This window comes from Coregonus lavaretus (genome assembly GCF_964263955.1).
Source record: "Coregonus lavaretus genome assembly, chromosome: 5".
Classification (NCBI taxonomy): domain Eukaryota; kingdom Metazoa; phylum Chordata; class Actinopteri; order Salmoniformes; family Salmonidae; genus Coregonus; species Coregonus lavaretus.
In genome coordinates this window covers 64,511,324-64,527,446 of record NC_139992.1, presented here as the reverse complement: position 1 = coordinate 64,527,446, position 16,123 = coordinate 64,511,324, and the positions used below count along the sequence as shown (strand labels likewise).

Genomic DNA, 16,123 nt, shown 5'->3' with positions numbered 1-16,123 from the left:
AATCCTGCGGCATGCAATATTCCAAAATATTCAATATAAGAATGGAGCATTTCCCACATAAATGGCACTTATTGTAAAAATAAACCATCACACCATTGTGGTCCTCTGTAGCTCAGCTGGTAGAGCACGGCGCTTGTAACGCCAAGGTAGTGGGTTCGATCCCCGGGACCACCCATACACAAAAATGTATGCACGCATGACTGTAAGTCGCTTTGGATAAAAGCGTCTGCTAAATGGCATATTATTATTATTATATATACAGTATTCATATACTGTAGATACATGCATGATTATCTTAACTTACAGCTAACACTGCTATGGCTCTTCTTCCACAATATCCCTATTGAACATAGCAGACTCACCCTACCTCTTACGCTGGCATCAATTAGACTGGCACCAATCCACTCATCTACTTCTTTTCACAGGTTCAGTGTTGTCATGATTCCAACTTGCAAAGCAAATCAACGGTCACTTGGCTTGCAGATTGCTCATCTGCATTAAGCATTGTTCTGCAGCTAAATAAGTGATGTGTGTGACAGACACAGGCAAAGAGTCTTTACTCAGGTACTATTTATCAGATCGGAGTGAAGGTTAATCTGTAGATACAGATTACTATGGACGCTTATAATCAGTGTCATACTGTTACACATAAGTGTGTTATAAAGGGATTATAAAAGGACTTTATAGAAAATGTACTTTATAGAAAGTGTTTACAAACAGATTCCTTTACCACATTTGTTGATTGTGGATGTCCTTTAAGTTGTTATTGTTATTCTCTCTCTCTCACACCCTTCACTCTCACTCTACTCTAGCTCTCTTTGCTACTAAATATGAATGTGTGCCATTAGTTCTTAATGTATGAACAAGATGGTTGGTGTACTAGCAGTCACACTAGCAGTATATCCCTCCATCTGTCTGTCAGGGTCAGCCTGTGCTGCATCCTTAACTCACAGTACATGTGTGGTGGCACTGTCTGTGTGGGAAAATGATGGTATTTCAAATGTTTACCCCAGCAAAACATAAAGCTGAACCTCCACCATGAAGCCCTGTGTGTGCTGATAGACAAGGATTTCGTCCCAAATGGTCCCCAATTCCTTATATAGTGCGTTACTTTTGATCAGGGCCATGGTCAAAAGTGGTGCACTACTTAAGGAAATAGGGTGCCATTTGGGACAAACACAATATGCATGCTGGAACAGAGAGCATATGTTTCCTGAAATGCAACATTGGAGCCCTAAATAGCTATTAACTTAGAGTAGCACTACTTATCAAAGGAGCTCAAAGTACTCGCAATAGAGACATTTCAGGGCTTTAGCAAACAGTCAAATGCTCATTCTTCTGAAAAGATAAGCATATTTCCTATCTCATGGATTGAGAGAATTCTCAATTTAGCCAAAACATTGCAAAGACTTAAAATAGCCTGAGAGTATGATATAAATACTGTATATAGATATGACATGTTGATAGCATTTGTCAGCTTGGTATGGATGTGTGTTTAGATTTTCAAAAACGTAAAATCTAAACACAGTTATCAAAAGAACATATTCATTGGGCATTCCCCTAGATCAGAGTAATTTTAGCACGGCAGACTTTTTCCATGTCCTGAAAAAAATAACTCAGAAAGTCAGAAAATGGTCTATAGGTCTTCGGGGACTAATAGGGGAACTACAAAAGTACATGTAATAAGCATCATATTGAGAAATAATTAGATGCATATTATATGCTCTATTGGGGCAGTCCTCTGGGAAATATCTGATACATCCATCACAAAGATTAAATGCATATTTTCTCAAAGATGCAAAGGATAAAGAAACATCTGGGTCTGGATGTATCAAGCGTCTCAGAGTAGGGGTGCTGATCTAGATCAGTTTTGCCTTTTAGATGACAATAAATAAGATTACATGGACAGGAGGGAGCTGATCCTAGATCAGCACTCCTACTCTGAGGCTGCGTTTACACAGGCAGTCCAATTCTGATCTTTTGCCCAATTATTGGCAAAAGATCTGATCTGATTAGTTAAAAGACCAACTGGTGGAAAAATATCAGAATTGGGCTGCCTGTGTAAACACAACCAGAGAATCCTGGCCACTGTAGAGGCTCCCAGGCCCACCTTTGACGATGACTTTGACAGTGCACACGGCTCTCCCATGGCTGTTCTCAGCGACAATCGTGTACTGGCCCTCATCCTCTGGCAGGGCACCTTGGACTGTGAGTTGGGCCAGGCCATTCTCAAAGGAAGAGTGGGCGTACGGCATGGGCTTTTCTGATGGGGGGAAGAGAGAGGAACATGTGTCACACTTGAGTTTATCTTACACTAAGAGCAGGGTACAATATTTTGCTGTAAAAGTAAAGCAGGGCCATATTGGGGAGAGATAATGAAAGACCGATCATTAGAAATTAAGACGTTTATCATGCAGGACATGTTGTGTCAATCCATTTTCATATAAAATCAAGGGACTAATAAAGTGTATTCCTCAAAATCAAATTTGAATTGTCACATTTCGTAAACAATAGGTGTAGACTAACAGTGAAATGCTTACTTCCCAACAATGCAAAATATATATATACACTACCGGTCAAAAGTTTTAGAACACCTACTCATTCAAGGGTGTTTCTTTATTTTTATTATTTTCTACATTGTAGAGTAAAAGTGAAGACATCAAAACTATGAAATAACACATATGGAATCATATAGTAAACAAAAAAGTGTTAAACAAATCAAAATATATTTGAGATACTTCAAATAGCCACCCTTTGCCTTGATGACACATTTGCACACCCTTGGCATTATCTCAACCAGCTTCATGAGGTAGTCACCTGGAGTGCCAATTAACAGGTGTGCCGTCTTAAAAGTTCATGTGTGGAATTTCTTTCCATCTTAATGCTTTTGAGCCAATCAGTTGTGTTGTGACAAGGTAGGGGTGGTATACAGAAGATAGCCCTATTTGGTAAAAGACCAAGTCCATATAATGGCAAGAACAGCTCAAATAAGGAAAGATAAACGACAGTCCATCATTATTTTAAGACATGAAGGTCAGTCAATACGGAAGATTTCAAGAACTTTGAACGTTTCTTCAAGTGCAGTCGCAAAAACCATCAGGCGCTATGATGAAACTGGCTCTCATGAGGAGGATAAGTTAGAGTTACCAGCCTCAGAAATTGCAGCCCAAATAAAAATAACAGACATCTCAACATCAACTGTTCAGAGGAGACTGTGTGAATCAGGCCTTCATGGTCGAATTGCTGCAAAGAAACCACTGCTAAAGGACACCAATAAGAAGAAGAGACTTGCTTGGGCCAAGAAACACGTGCAATGGACATTAGACCGGTGGACATTTGTCCTTTGGTCTGGAGTCCAAACTGGAGATTTTTGGTTCCAACCGCTGTCTTTGTGAGACGCGGTGTGGGTGAACGGATGATCTCTGCATGTGTATTTCCCACCGTAAAGCATGGAGGTGGTGGTGTTATGGTGTGGGGGTGCTTTGCTGGTGACACTGTCTGTGATTTATTTAGAATTCAAGGCACACTTAACCAGCATGGCTACCACAGCATTCTGCAGTGATACGCCATCCCATCTGGTTTGGGCTTAGTGGGACTATCATTTGTTTTTCAACAGGACAATGACCCAACACACCTCCAGGCTGTGTAAGGGCTATTTGACCAAAAAGGAGAGTGATGGAGTGCTGCATCAGATGACCTGGCCTCCACAATCCCCCGACCTCAACCAAATTGAGATGGTTTGGGATGAGTCGGACTGCAGAGTGAAGGAAAAGCAGCCAACAAGTGCTCAGCATATGTGGGAACTCCTTCAAGACTGTTGGAAAAGCATTCCAGGTGAAGCTGGTTGAGAGAATGCCAAGAGTGTGCAAAGCTGTCATCAAGTGCAAAGGGTGGCTATTTGAAGAATTTCAAATATCAAATATAATTTTTTTGGTTACTACATGATTCCATACAGTGGGGAAAAAAAGTATTTAGTCAGCCACCAATTGTGCAAGTTCTCCCACTTAAAAAGATGAGAGAGGCCTGTAATTTTCATCATAGGTACACGTCAACTATGACAGACAAAATGAGAACAAAAATCCAGAAACCACATTGTAGGATTTTTAATGAATTGATTTGCAAATTATGGTGGAAAATAAGTATTTGGTCAATAACAAAAGTTTCTCAATACTTTGTTATATACCCTTTGTTGGCAATGACACAGGTCAAACGTTTTCTGTAAGTCTTCACAAGGTTTTCACACACTGTTGCTGGTATTTTGGCCCATTCCTCCATGCAAATCTCCTCTAGAGCAGTGATGTTTTGGGGCTGTCGCTGGGCAACACGGACTTTCAACTCCCTCCAAAGATTTTCTATGGGGTTGAGATCTGGACACTGGCTAGGCCACTCCAGGACCTTGAAATGCTTCTTATGAAGCCACTCCTTCATTGCCCGGGCGGTGTGTTTGGGATCATTGTCATGCTGAAAGACCCAGCCACGTTTCATCTTCAATGCCCTTGCTGATGGAAGGAGGTTTTCACTCAAAATCTCACGATACATGGCCCCATTCATTCTTTCCTTTACACGGATCAGTCGTCCTGGTCCCTTTGCAGAAAAACAGCCCCAAAGCATGATGTTTCCAACCCCATGCTTCACAGTAGGTATGGTGTTCTTTGGATGCAACTCAGCATTATTTGTCCTCCAAACACGATGAGTTGAGTTTTTACCAAAAAGTTCTATTTTGGTTTCATCTGACCATATGACATTCTCCCAATCCTCTTCTGGATCATCCAAATGCACTCTAGCAAACTTCAGACGGGCCTGGACATGTACTGGCTTAAACAGGGGGACACGTCTGGCACTGCAGGATTTGAGTCCCTGGCGGCGTAGTGTTACTGATGGTAGGCTTTGTTACTTTGGTCCCAGCTCTCTGCAGGTCATTCACTAGGTCCCCCCGTGTGGTTCTGGGATTTTTGCTCACTGTTCTTGTGATCATTTTGACCCCACGGGGTGAGATCTTGCGTGGAGCCCCAGATCGAGGGAGATTATCAGTGGTCTTGTCTGTCTTCCATTTCCTAATAATTGCTCCCACAGTTGATTTCTTCAAACCAAGCTGCTTACCTATTGCAGATTCAGTCTTCCCAGCCTGGTGCAGGTCTACAATTTTGTTTCTGGTGTCCTTTGACAGCTCTTTGGTCTTGGCCATAGTGGAGTTTGGAGTGTGACTGTTTGAGGTTGTGGACAGGTGTCTTTTATACTGATAACAAGTTCAAACAGGTGCCATTAATTCAGGTAACGAGTGGAGGACAGAGGAGCCTCTTAAAGAAGAAGTTACAGGTCTGTGGGAGCCAGAAATCTTGCTTGTTTGTAGGTGACCAAATACTTATTTTCCACCATAATTTGCAAATAAATTCATTAAAAATCCTACAATGTGATTTTCTGGATTTTTTTCTCTCAATTTGTCTGTCATAGTTGACGTGTACCTATGATGAAAATTACAGGCCTCTCATCTTTTTAAGTGGGAGAACTTGCACAATTGGTGGCTGACTAAATACTTTTTTTCCCCCACTGTATGTGTTATTTCATAGTTTTGATGTTTTCACTATTATTCTACAATGTAGAAAATAAAGATCAACCCTTGAATGAGTAGGTGTGTCCAAACTTCTGACTGGTAGTGTATGCCGAGGCAGAAAAAGACAACACCTTGTAAGGTCAAAAACCTCACAGAGGTAAATGTTGATACAATGGCAGAAGATGTTTCTTTATCATGCAGTGCGCCTTCAGAAAGTGTTCACACCCATTGACCTTGTCCACATTTTGTTGTGTTACAGTCTGAATTTAAAATTGATTAAATTGAGTTTGTGTCACTGGCCTGCACACAATACCCCATAATGTCCAAGTGGAATTACGTTTTTAGAAGGAAGGAAACCGGCTCAGGGATTTCACCACGAGGCCAATGGTGACTTTAAAACACTTACAGAGTTTAATGGCTGTGATAGGAGAAAATAGAGGATGGATCAACAACATTGTAGTTACTCCACAATATTAACCTAAATGACAGTGTGAAAAGAAGGAAGCCTGTGCAGAATTCAAATATTACAAAACATGCATCATGTTTGCAAATAGGCACTAAAGTAATACTGCAAAACATTTGGCAAAGCAATTAACTTTTTGTCCTGAATACAAAGTGTTATTGGATTTGCCCCAAATATACAGTATAAAACATTACTGAGTAGCACTCTCCATATTTTCAAGCATAGTGGTGGCTACATCATGTTATGGGTATGCATGTAATCCTTAAGGACAGGGGAGTTTTTCAGGATAAAAAATAAATGGAATGGAGCTAAGCACAGGCAAAATCAAAATCCTAGAGAAAAACCTGGTTCAGTCTGCTTTCCAACAAACACTGGGAGACAAATTCACCTTTCAGCAGGACAATAAACTAAAACGCAAGGCAAAATATACACTGGAGTTGTTTACCAAGACGACATTGAATGTTCCTGAGTGGCCTAGTTAAAGTTGACTTAAAATCAGCTTGAAAAACTACGGCAAGACTTGAAAATGGCTGTCTTGATTAATGAGCACATATTATACAATCCAGGTGTGCAAAGCTCTTAGAGACTTACCCAGAAAGACTCACAGCTGTAATCGCTGCCAAAGTTGATTCTAACATCTATTGACTCAGGGGTGTGAATACTTATGTAAATTAGATATTTCTGTATTTCACTTTTAATCAATTTGAATACATTTCTAAAAATATGTTTTCACTTTGTCATTATGGGGTATTGTGTGTAGATGGGTGAGCAAAAAAATATATGTAATCAATTTTTTTACTCAGGTTGTAACAACAAAATGTGGGATAAGTCAAGGGGTATGAATACTTTCTGAAGGCACTGTGTGTTAATCTTCCCTTGCAGGCCTACGTTTACACAGTCAGGAAGCTATCTAGCTCTGTGTTGAATTGAACCTGGATGAGTTTTGATGCTCTGCCACCAACAATTCTAAATGTCTCTCGCGCCACGTGCTGGACCACCCGATCCCAAGAAAGGCATTCACTTTGAAATCCAGGGGAGCCTTTTTTTGTCCTGTTGGTAGGTATTTCAGAATCGGCCTGCGCGAGTCCGAGTCTCAGAGAGAGAGAGAGAGAGAGAATCTCAGATGTCTGCTTATGGAGCACAAACACTTGTCAAGTCTGTCTGGGTGTAATACTTCAGGAGGGTTTCAGGAGGGAGCGATGCATGTTTTTCCTTTATATGGTTCCTAGGCTTCATATTTGTTTAATGGCTGTGGGTGTATTTTCCAGCGGTAAGAACAGAAGAGAACGGAGGGGCTGTGAATGGGTCGGTACTGGGATCCCTACAGAGTTGCTGGGAACAGGACTATCTCTTCCCTGAGGTGACTGTGATGCCATTAACTGTCCATCCATCTTCAAGAGGCTAGAGGATAACGTCAACAGTTCCTCCACTCATAGCTCAAACCTGGAGCATCAAAAGAAGCAGACCTGAGGAAACTATGGCTACATCCCAAATGAAACCCTATTCTTCCCTATATAGTGCACTACTTCTGACTAGGGTATATAGGGGTCTGGTCAAAAGTACTATACTATGAAGGGACTAAAGTGCCATTTGGGACAGGCTATGTGAGATACTTCTCAAAAACCTGCAACAAGTCAATTCTATGAGTTTAAAGATTAAAGATGTTTTCTGAAGAGGATAATTCAACTCACGAACACATTTGGCCCCCGAAGCACAAGAGTTGAGAACTGAATCCCTATGTTGAGAGTCAAGTTAGGCTGAGGTGACGGATACAGACAAAACCAAACTTCAACAGAATATGATCCAGCTTAATTAAATATGGAAGGATAAAAATAACCCAGCTACAATAATACAGAAAATACTGTTCACTGCAAGGTTATAAAAGTAAACAAAAACTGAAACTAAAATAAAACAAATAATTGGAAAACCAATTTAGTAAACTGAAATAAAATTCTGAAAAACAAACTATACTGAAACTACACTGAACAAAAATACAAACGCAACATGCAACAAAGATTGTACTGAGTTACAGTTCATACAGTGGGGAGAACAAGTATTTGATACACTGCCGATTTTGCAGGTTTTCCTACTTACAAAGCATGTAGAGGTCTGTAATTTTTATCATAGGTACACTTCAACTGTGAGAGACGGAATCTAAAACAAAAATCCAGAAAATCACATTGTATGATTTTTTAGTAATTCATTTGCATTTTATTGCATGACATAAGTATTTGATCACCTACCAACCAGTAAGAATTCCAGCTCTCACAGACCTGTTAGTTTTTCTTTAAGAAGCCCTCCTGTTCTCCACTCATTACCTGTATTAACTGCACCTGTTTGAATTCATTACGTGTATAAAAGACACCTGTCCACACACTCAATCAAACAGACTCCAACCTCTCCACAATGGCCAAGACCAGAGAGCTGTGTAAGGACATCAGGGATAAAATGGTAGACCTGCACAAGGCTGGGATGGGCTACAGGACAATAGGCAAGCAGCTTGGTGAGAAGGCAACAACTTTTGCCGCAATTATTAGAAAATGGAAGAAGTTCAAGATGACGGTCAATCACCCTCGGTCTGGGGCTCCATGCAAGATCTCACCTCGTGATCATGAGGAAGGTGAGGGATCAGCCCAGAACTACACGGCAGGACCTGGTCAATGACCTGAAGAGAGCTGGGACCACAGTCTCAAAGAAAACCATTAGTAACACACTACGCCGTCATGGATTAAAATCCTGCAGCGCACGCAAGGTCCCCCTGCTCAAGCCAGCGCATGTCCAGGCCTGTCTGAAGTTTGCCAATGACCATCTGGATGATCCAGAGGAGGAATGGGAGAAGGTCATGTGGTCTGATGAGACAAAAATTGAGCTTTTTGTCTAAACTCCACTCGCCGTGTTTGGAGGAAGAAGAAGGATGAGTACAACCCCAAGAACACCATCCCAACTGTGAAGCATGGAAGTGGAAACATCATTCTTTGGGGATGCTTTTCTGCAAAGGGGACAGGATGACTGCACCGTATTGAGGGGAGGATGGATGGGGCCATGTATCGCGAGATCTTGGCCAACAACCTCCTTCCCTCAGTAAGAGCATTGAAGATGGGTCGTGGCTGGGTCTTCCAGCATGACAACGACCCGAAACACACAGCCAGGGCAACTAAGGAGTGGCTCCGTAAGAAGCACCTCAAGGTCCTGGAGTGGCCTAGCCAGTCTCCAGACCTGAACCCAATAGAACATCTTTGGAGGGAGCTGAAAGTCTGTATTGCCCAGCGACAGCCCCGAAACCTGAAGGATCTGGAGAAGGTCTGTATGGAGGAGTGGGCCAAAATCCCTGCTGCAGTGTGTGCAAACCTGGTCAAGACCTACAGGAAACGTATGATCTCTGTAATTGCAAACAAAGGTTTCTGTACCAAATATTAAGATTCCGTCTCTCACAGTTGAAGTGTACCTATGATAAAAATTACAGACCTCTACATGCTTTGTAAATAGGAAAACCTGCAAAATCGGCAGTGTATCAAATACTTGTTCTTCCCACTGTATAAGGAAATCAGTCAACTGAAATCAATTAATTAGGCCCTAATCTATGGATTTCACATGACTGGGAATACAGATATGAATCTGTTGGTCACATATACGTAAAAAAATTAAAAAGTAGGACCATGGATCAGACAACCAGTCAGTTCTGGGGTGACCACCATTTGCCTCATGCAGAGCGACATCTCCTTCTCATAGAGTTGATCAGGCTGTTGATTGTGGCCTGTGGAATGTTGTCCCACTCCTCTTCAATGGCTGTGCAAAGTTTCTGGAAATTGTCGGGAACTGGAACACGCTGTCGCACACGTCGATCCAGAGCATCCCAAACATGCTCAAAACTGCACATTTTAGAGTGGCCTTTTATTGTCCCCAGCAAAAGGTGCACCTGTGTAATGATCATGCTGTTTAATCAGCTTTTTGATATGCTACACCTGTCAGGTGGATGGATTATCTTGTCAAAGGAGAAATGCTCAGTAACACAAAATGTTTGAGAAATAAGCTTTTTGTGCGTATGGAAAAGTCTGGGATCTTTTATTTCAGCTCATGAAACATGGGACCAACACTTTAAATGTTGTGTTTATATTTATGTTCAGTGTATATCCTCCTGAAGTACCAGTGACACGCTCAATACAGAAGTGGTCTGATGAAGCGGATGCTAAGCTACAGGACTGTTTCGCTAGCACAGACTGGCATATGTTCTGGAATTCATCCGATGGCACCGAGGTGTTTACCACATCAGTCACCAGCTTGGTGGCATGGATTACAGGCAACATTCGCACTGAGCTATAGGTTAGAGCTTCTGCTTTCAAGGAGCGGGACAATAATCCGGACGCTTATAAGAAATCCCGCTATGACCTCCGACGAGCCATCAAACAAGCAAAGCATCAATACAGGACTAAGATCGAATCCCAGCCACGAGCTGACCAGTGACGCAAACCTACAGTACCAGACAAGCTAAATTACTTCTATTCTCGCTTCGAGGCAAGCAACATTGAACCATGCATGAGATCGACAGCTGTTCCGGACAACTGTGTGATCACACTCTCCATAGCCAATGTGAGAAAGACCTTTTAACAGGTTAACATTCACAAGGCCGCAGGGCCAGGCGGATTACCAGGACGCGTACTCGGAGCATGCGCTGACCAGCTGGCAAGTGTCTTCACTGACATTTTCAACCTCTACCTGACCCAGTCTGTAATACCTACATGTTTCAAGCAAACCACAATATTTCCTGTGCCCAAGAACACCAGGGTAACTTGTCCAAAAGACTATCGCCCCGTAGCACTCACATCTGTAGCCATACAATGTTTTGAAAGGCTGGTCATGGCTCACATCAACACCATCATCCCAGACACCCTGGATACACTCCAAATCGTATACCGCCCCAACAGATCCACAGATTAGAAGTCTTCACAAATCCACCTGTACCCGAATACCCGAGACCCGGTCTGGGACCCGAGCGGGTCTGGATCCAGAATTCTAAATAATGTCACAGGTCTGGGTCGGGTCTGATATTATTTTCACGGGTCTCGGGTCTCGGGTATGTGTAATTTTAACTGACTTGTTCAGAAGGGCCCGTACAGATTCGAACGAGACTGCGGCAATAGAGAGAGACATTTTATAATTTATGCTGCTGCTCTTGCTTTTCACGTGAGTGGAGCGTGGCACATGTAGCTTGTTGTTGGCAAATCATAAGTCATCAAAGCGGCAATAGGCTACAGTCAGAGCCTCGCTCCGTGTGGCAAAAGTTAGGAGCTATCTAATCAATGGAAGATAGTTGTAGCCTCAGAGCCTAGGCTGCTCCTTAATATTCTGAATGGTTGTTGTTATTTGTAACTGTAGGATGAGAAAGCGCAGCTTAACTAGCTTCTCCTGGTTTAATGCAGTCAAGACAGGTACTACGTAATCATAATTGATGATAAATAACCTAGCTATGGCAGCTATTAGTCTACTATAGCGCAAGTCGGCTTGGTTGGTTGGTTGCTGTCTCGTCTCTCCCTCCCTCCTTCCTTTGTCACTCGCTCACAGTACGGCCCCTACCCCACCTGCTAGAGCGGCACCTCTCTCCCTCCTCTCACGCTTTATCAGCTCTGGTTAATAAAGTAGCTTTAAAAAATGACTTCACTCGGATCGGATCTGACCAGGTCTATACGGAACGGGTCTAGTTGTCTTCGGCTTCATTCGGAATGGGTCTCCTAATTTAAAAAACGTACACTGCATTTGGAAAGTATTCAGACCCCTTTACTTTTTCCACATTTTGTTACGTTACGGCCTTATTCTAAAATTGATTAAATGGTTTTATTTCCCTCATCAATCTACACATAATACCCCATAATGACAATGCAAAAACAGGTTTGTAGAAATGTTTGCAAATTTCTAAAATTAAAATACGGAAATATCACATTTACATATGTATTCAGACCCTTTACTCAGTACTTTGTTGAATCACCTTTGGCAGCGATTACAGCCTCGAGTCTTCTTGGGTATGACGCTACAAGCTTGGCACACCTGTATTTGGGGAGTTTCTCCCATTCTTCTCTGCAGATCCTCTCAAACTCTGTCAGGTTAGATGGGGAGCGTCACTGCACAGCTATTTTCAGGCTCTGGCTGGGTCACTCAAGGACATTCAGAGACTTGTCCCGAAGCCATTCCTGTGTTGTCTTGGCTGTGTGCTTAGGGTCGTTGTCCTGTTGGAAGGTGAACATTCGCCCCAGTCTGAGGTCCTGAGTAGGTTATCATCAAGGATCTCTCTGTACTTTGCTCTGTTAATCTTTCCCTCGATCCTGACTAGTCTCCCAGTCCCTGCTGCTGAAAAACATCCCCACAGCATGATGCTGCCACCACCATGCTTCACCATAGGAATGGTGCCAGGTTTCCTTCAGACGTGACGCTTGGCATTTAGGCTAAAGAGTTCAAGTCTTGGTTTCATCAGACAAGAGAATCTTGTTTCTCATGGTCTGAGAGTCTTTAGGTGCCTTTTGGCAAACTCCAAGCTGGCTTTCATGTGCCTTTTACTGAGGAGTGGCTTCCGTCTGGCCATTCTACCATAAAGGCCTGATTGTTGGAGTGCTGCAGAGATGGTTGTCCTTCTGGAAGGTTCTCCCATCTCCACAGAGGAATTCTAGAGCTCTGTCAGAGTGACTATCGGGTTCTTGGTCACCTCCCTGACCAAGGCCCTTCTCCCCCGATTGCTCAGTTTGGCCGGGCTGCCAGCTCTAGGAAGAGTCTTGGTAGTTGGAGGCCACTGTGTTCTTGGGGAACTTCAATGCTGCAGAATTTTTTTGGTACCCTTCCACAGATCTGTGCTTCGACACAATCCTGTCTCGGAGCTCTAAGGACAATTCCTTCAACCTCATGGCTTGGTTTTTGCCCTGACTTGCACTGTCAACCTTATATAGTCAGGTGTATGCCTTTCCATGTCTAATCAATTGAATGTACCACAGGTGGACTCCAATCAAGTTGTAGAAAAGGATGATCAATGGAAACAGGATGCATCTGAGCTCAATTTCTAGTCTCATAGCAAAGGGACTGAATACTTATGTAAATAAGGAATGTCTGTTTTTATTTTTTATAAATGTGCAAAAATGTCAAAAAAACTGTTTTCGCTTTGTCATTATGGGGTATTGTGTGTAGATTGATGAGGAATTGTTTTTATTTAATGCATTTTAGAATAAGGCTGTAACGTAACAAAATGTGGAAAAAGTAAAGCTGTCTAAATGCACTTTATGTATGCATATCGGGTCCAGGTGGGAAAGCCCCAGGGCCATTTCGGAATGGGTCCAACTTTTTGAACCTGTGAAGACCTTTACCACATATGACTCAATCTCTATTGTACTCCAAACTGCCCTCTCCCACCTGAACAAGAGGAACACCTATGTGAGAATGCTGTTAATTGACTACAACTCAGCGTTCGACACCATAGTGCCTTCCAAGCTCATTACTAAGCTAAGGACCCTGGGACTGAACACCTCCTCTGCAACTGGATCCTGGACTTCCTGACGGGCCACCCCCGGGTGGTGAGGGTTGGCAACAACACATCTGCCACGTTGACCCTCAACACAGGTGCGTGCTTAGTCCCCACCTGTATTCCCTGTTCACCCACGACTAACGCTATCATTAAGTTTGCTGAAGACACGTCAGTGGTAAGTCTGATCACCGACGACAATGAGACCGCCTATAAGGATGCGGTCAGAGACCTGGCAGTGTGGTTCCATGAGAGCAACCTCTCCCTCAAAGTCAGCAAGACAAAGGAGCTGATGGTGGACTACAGGAAACGGAGGGCAGAGCACACACCTATTCACATGGACAGGGCTGTAGGGGAGCGGGTCGAGAGCTTCAAGTTCCTCAGCTTCTATATCACTAAGGATCTATCATGGTCCGCACACACCAACACGGTCATGAATAGGGCACGACAACGCCTCTTCCCCCTCAGGAGGCTGAAAAGATTTGGCATGGGTCCTCAGATCCTCCAAAAGCTCTACAGCTGCACCATTGAGAGCATCTAGACTGGCTGCATCACCGCTTGGTATGGCAACTGCTTGGCATCCGACCACAAGGCGCTACAAAGGGCTATCTGCATTGATCCTTTTTGCACTAACTTTTTTTACTCATCACATATGCTGTTGCTACTGTTTATTATCTATCCTGTTGCCTAGTCACTCTATTCCTAGTTATATGTACATATCTACCTCAATTACGTCGTACCCCTGCACATCGACTCGGTACTGGTACCCTGTGTATATAGCTAAGTTATAGTTACTTATTGCTATTATTTCACTATTTTCTCTCTCTCGGCATTGTTGGGAAGGGCCCGTAAGTAAGCATTTCACTGTTAGTCTACAGCTGTTGTTTACGAAGCATGTGACAAATATTATTTTATTTTATTCAAAACTCCTGCCACTGCTAGAGTAAATGGGTTGTTTGCTTTGCAAATGGATACAGCAACCCAGAAAGTTATGGACATTCTGAAAGAGCCATAAAAAATAACCCTGTGTGTAGATGGATGGAGCATGAAAAGGACTGACTGCTTCCTTTATGGGCATATCAGCCAGCTTCTATCACCCCTTCTCCAACAAGGCACAGCATGTATTGCTCAACCTCCATCGGATTTAGCATCCGCACACAGGAGAGGTAATTGACTGCACATTGGATGCATGGGACATACCAGAGGAGAAGATCCTACTCGTCGCAACTGTCAACGGGGCAAACATTTTCAAGGCTATCAAGCTATTACACAACAACCAAAATAATACCCATGACCAACAACAACCAGAGCTGGCCATAGCTTTGAACTGCGCGGCAGACAATTATCATTTTAAATCTAAGTCACATTAAGATTGATTTATAATTTAAAATGTATTACTGCCCCCCAGTCGCAAGAAGTGACATCCCCCAAAAAACACAAACTATAGGCCAACACATAAATGGATCCTAGCCTCGCTCCTACTTTCTGTCCCTAACATTAAAACAATGATTTTATAAAACTCGCCCTAAATAAAAACTAGTAAATCAAGTCTGAAAACAGAAACTAAACTGAATTTTAAATATTGATCTAAAAACTAATAGAAATAAAAACTAATAGAAAATCACAAAACTATAATAACCTTGGTTCACTGTGTTGAGTTGGAATTCTACTAGATCAATTGTCATGCCATGCTTAAATTTTTGAATCATGACCTTATGAAATGCCACATTCAAGGGGGTTTCCTCTGACGTTAAATATGTGGAGCAGTTAAAGATAAAAAATAAATACTCTCTGTGTGTGATCCGGACATGGTACAGAGACACATGAACCTTCAGCAGCAGAGCAGCCAGACTTGTGAAATGGTGGCCCTCTGAAGGGGCACCCTCAGGCTGAGAGGGAAAGCAGTAGCAGAACTACTATGACTACGTCCCAAATGGCATCCCATAGGGCTCTGGTCAAACGTAGTGCACTATATAGGAAATAGGGTGCCATTTGGGACACACAATAACTTACACCCCCTGCCTAGCTGATCTGTTCAAGAAGGTTCTGAGTACAGAGACATTTTTATTCCTTCACTTTATATCATCCATCACTTTTTATAGAAATGGACCTGATTTTAGTTGGTCAGTCCTGTGAGGTGCAAAGCTTTGAAAACAGGAACATCACCCCCCTCTAGTGGGTAAATGGGCATAACTGGACAGTGGTGACTGTTACTGCTAGGGTTGCAAAATTCCCTTAACTTTCCCAGAATTCCCGGGTTTTCCAGAAATCCTGGTTGGAAGATTCCCCGAATCAGGAAGTAATCCAGAATCCTTCAACCATGATTTTTGGAAAACGTGGGAATTTTGGGAAAGTTACTGGAATTTTGCAACCCTAGTTACTGCTGGGGGAGATGTAATGATAGGCTCTCTCACCGTTTAGGAGCCAGGAGATGTTAGGTAGAGGCTTTCCATCCACTGAGCACTGCAGAAGGAAGTCCTGGCCCTCACTCACTGAACATCCCTTCAGGACTGTGCTGAACGCCGGGGGCTTGCCCTCCAGCCGTGAGTCTGCAGGGGAGGGAGTACACAGACAGAGTACTAACATTTACAGTATATTACATTGCATTGGAGCC

The 16,123-nt window shown here is 42.8% G+C and overlaps 1 protein-coding gene across 1 annotated transcript in view; it reads right to left on the bottom strand.

The window, feature by feature from the left end:
* Positions 1-16,123, bottom strand: part of LOC311130165 (myosin light chain kinase, smooth muscle-like) — a gene marked incomplete at its 3' end in the record, with an annotated part of 108,323 nt that overhangs the window by 50,252 nt on the left and 41,948 nt on the right. The window contains exons 10-11 of the mRNA XM_084162859.1: positions 15,924-16,058; positions 2,111-2,263 (exon numbers count right to left, since the gene is read on the bottom strand). Coding sequence (XP_084018985.1) covers positions 2,111-2,263; positions 15,924-16,058 — 288 coding nt within the window. The remainder of the gene's footprint in view (positions 1-2,110; positions 2,264-15,923; positions 16,059-16,123) is intronic.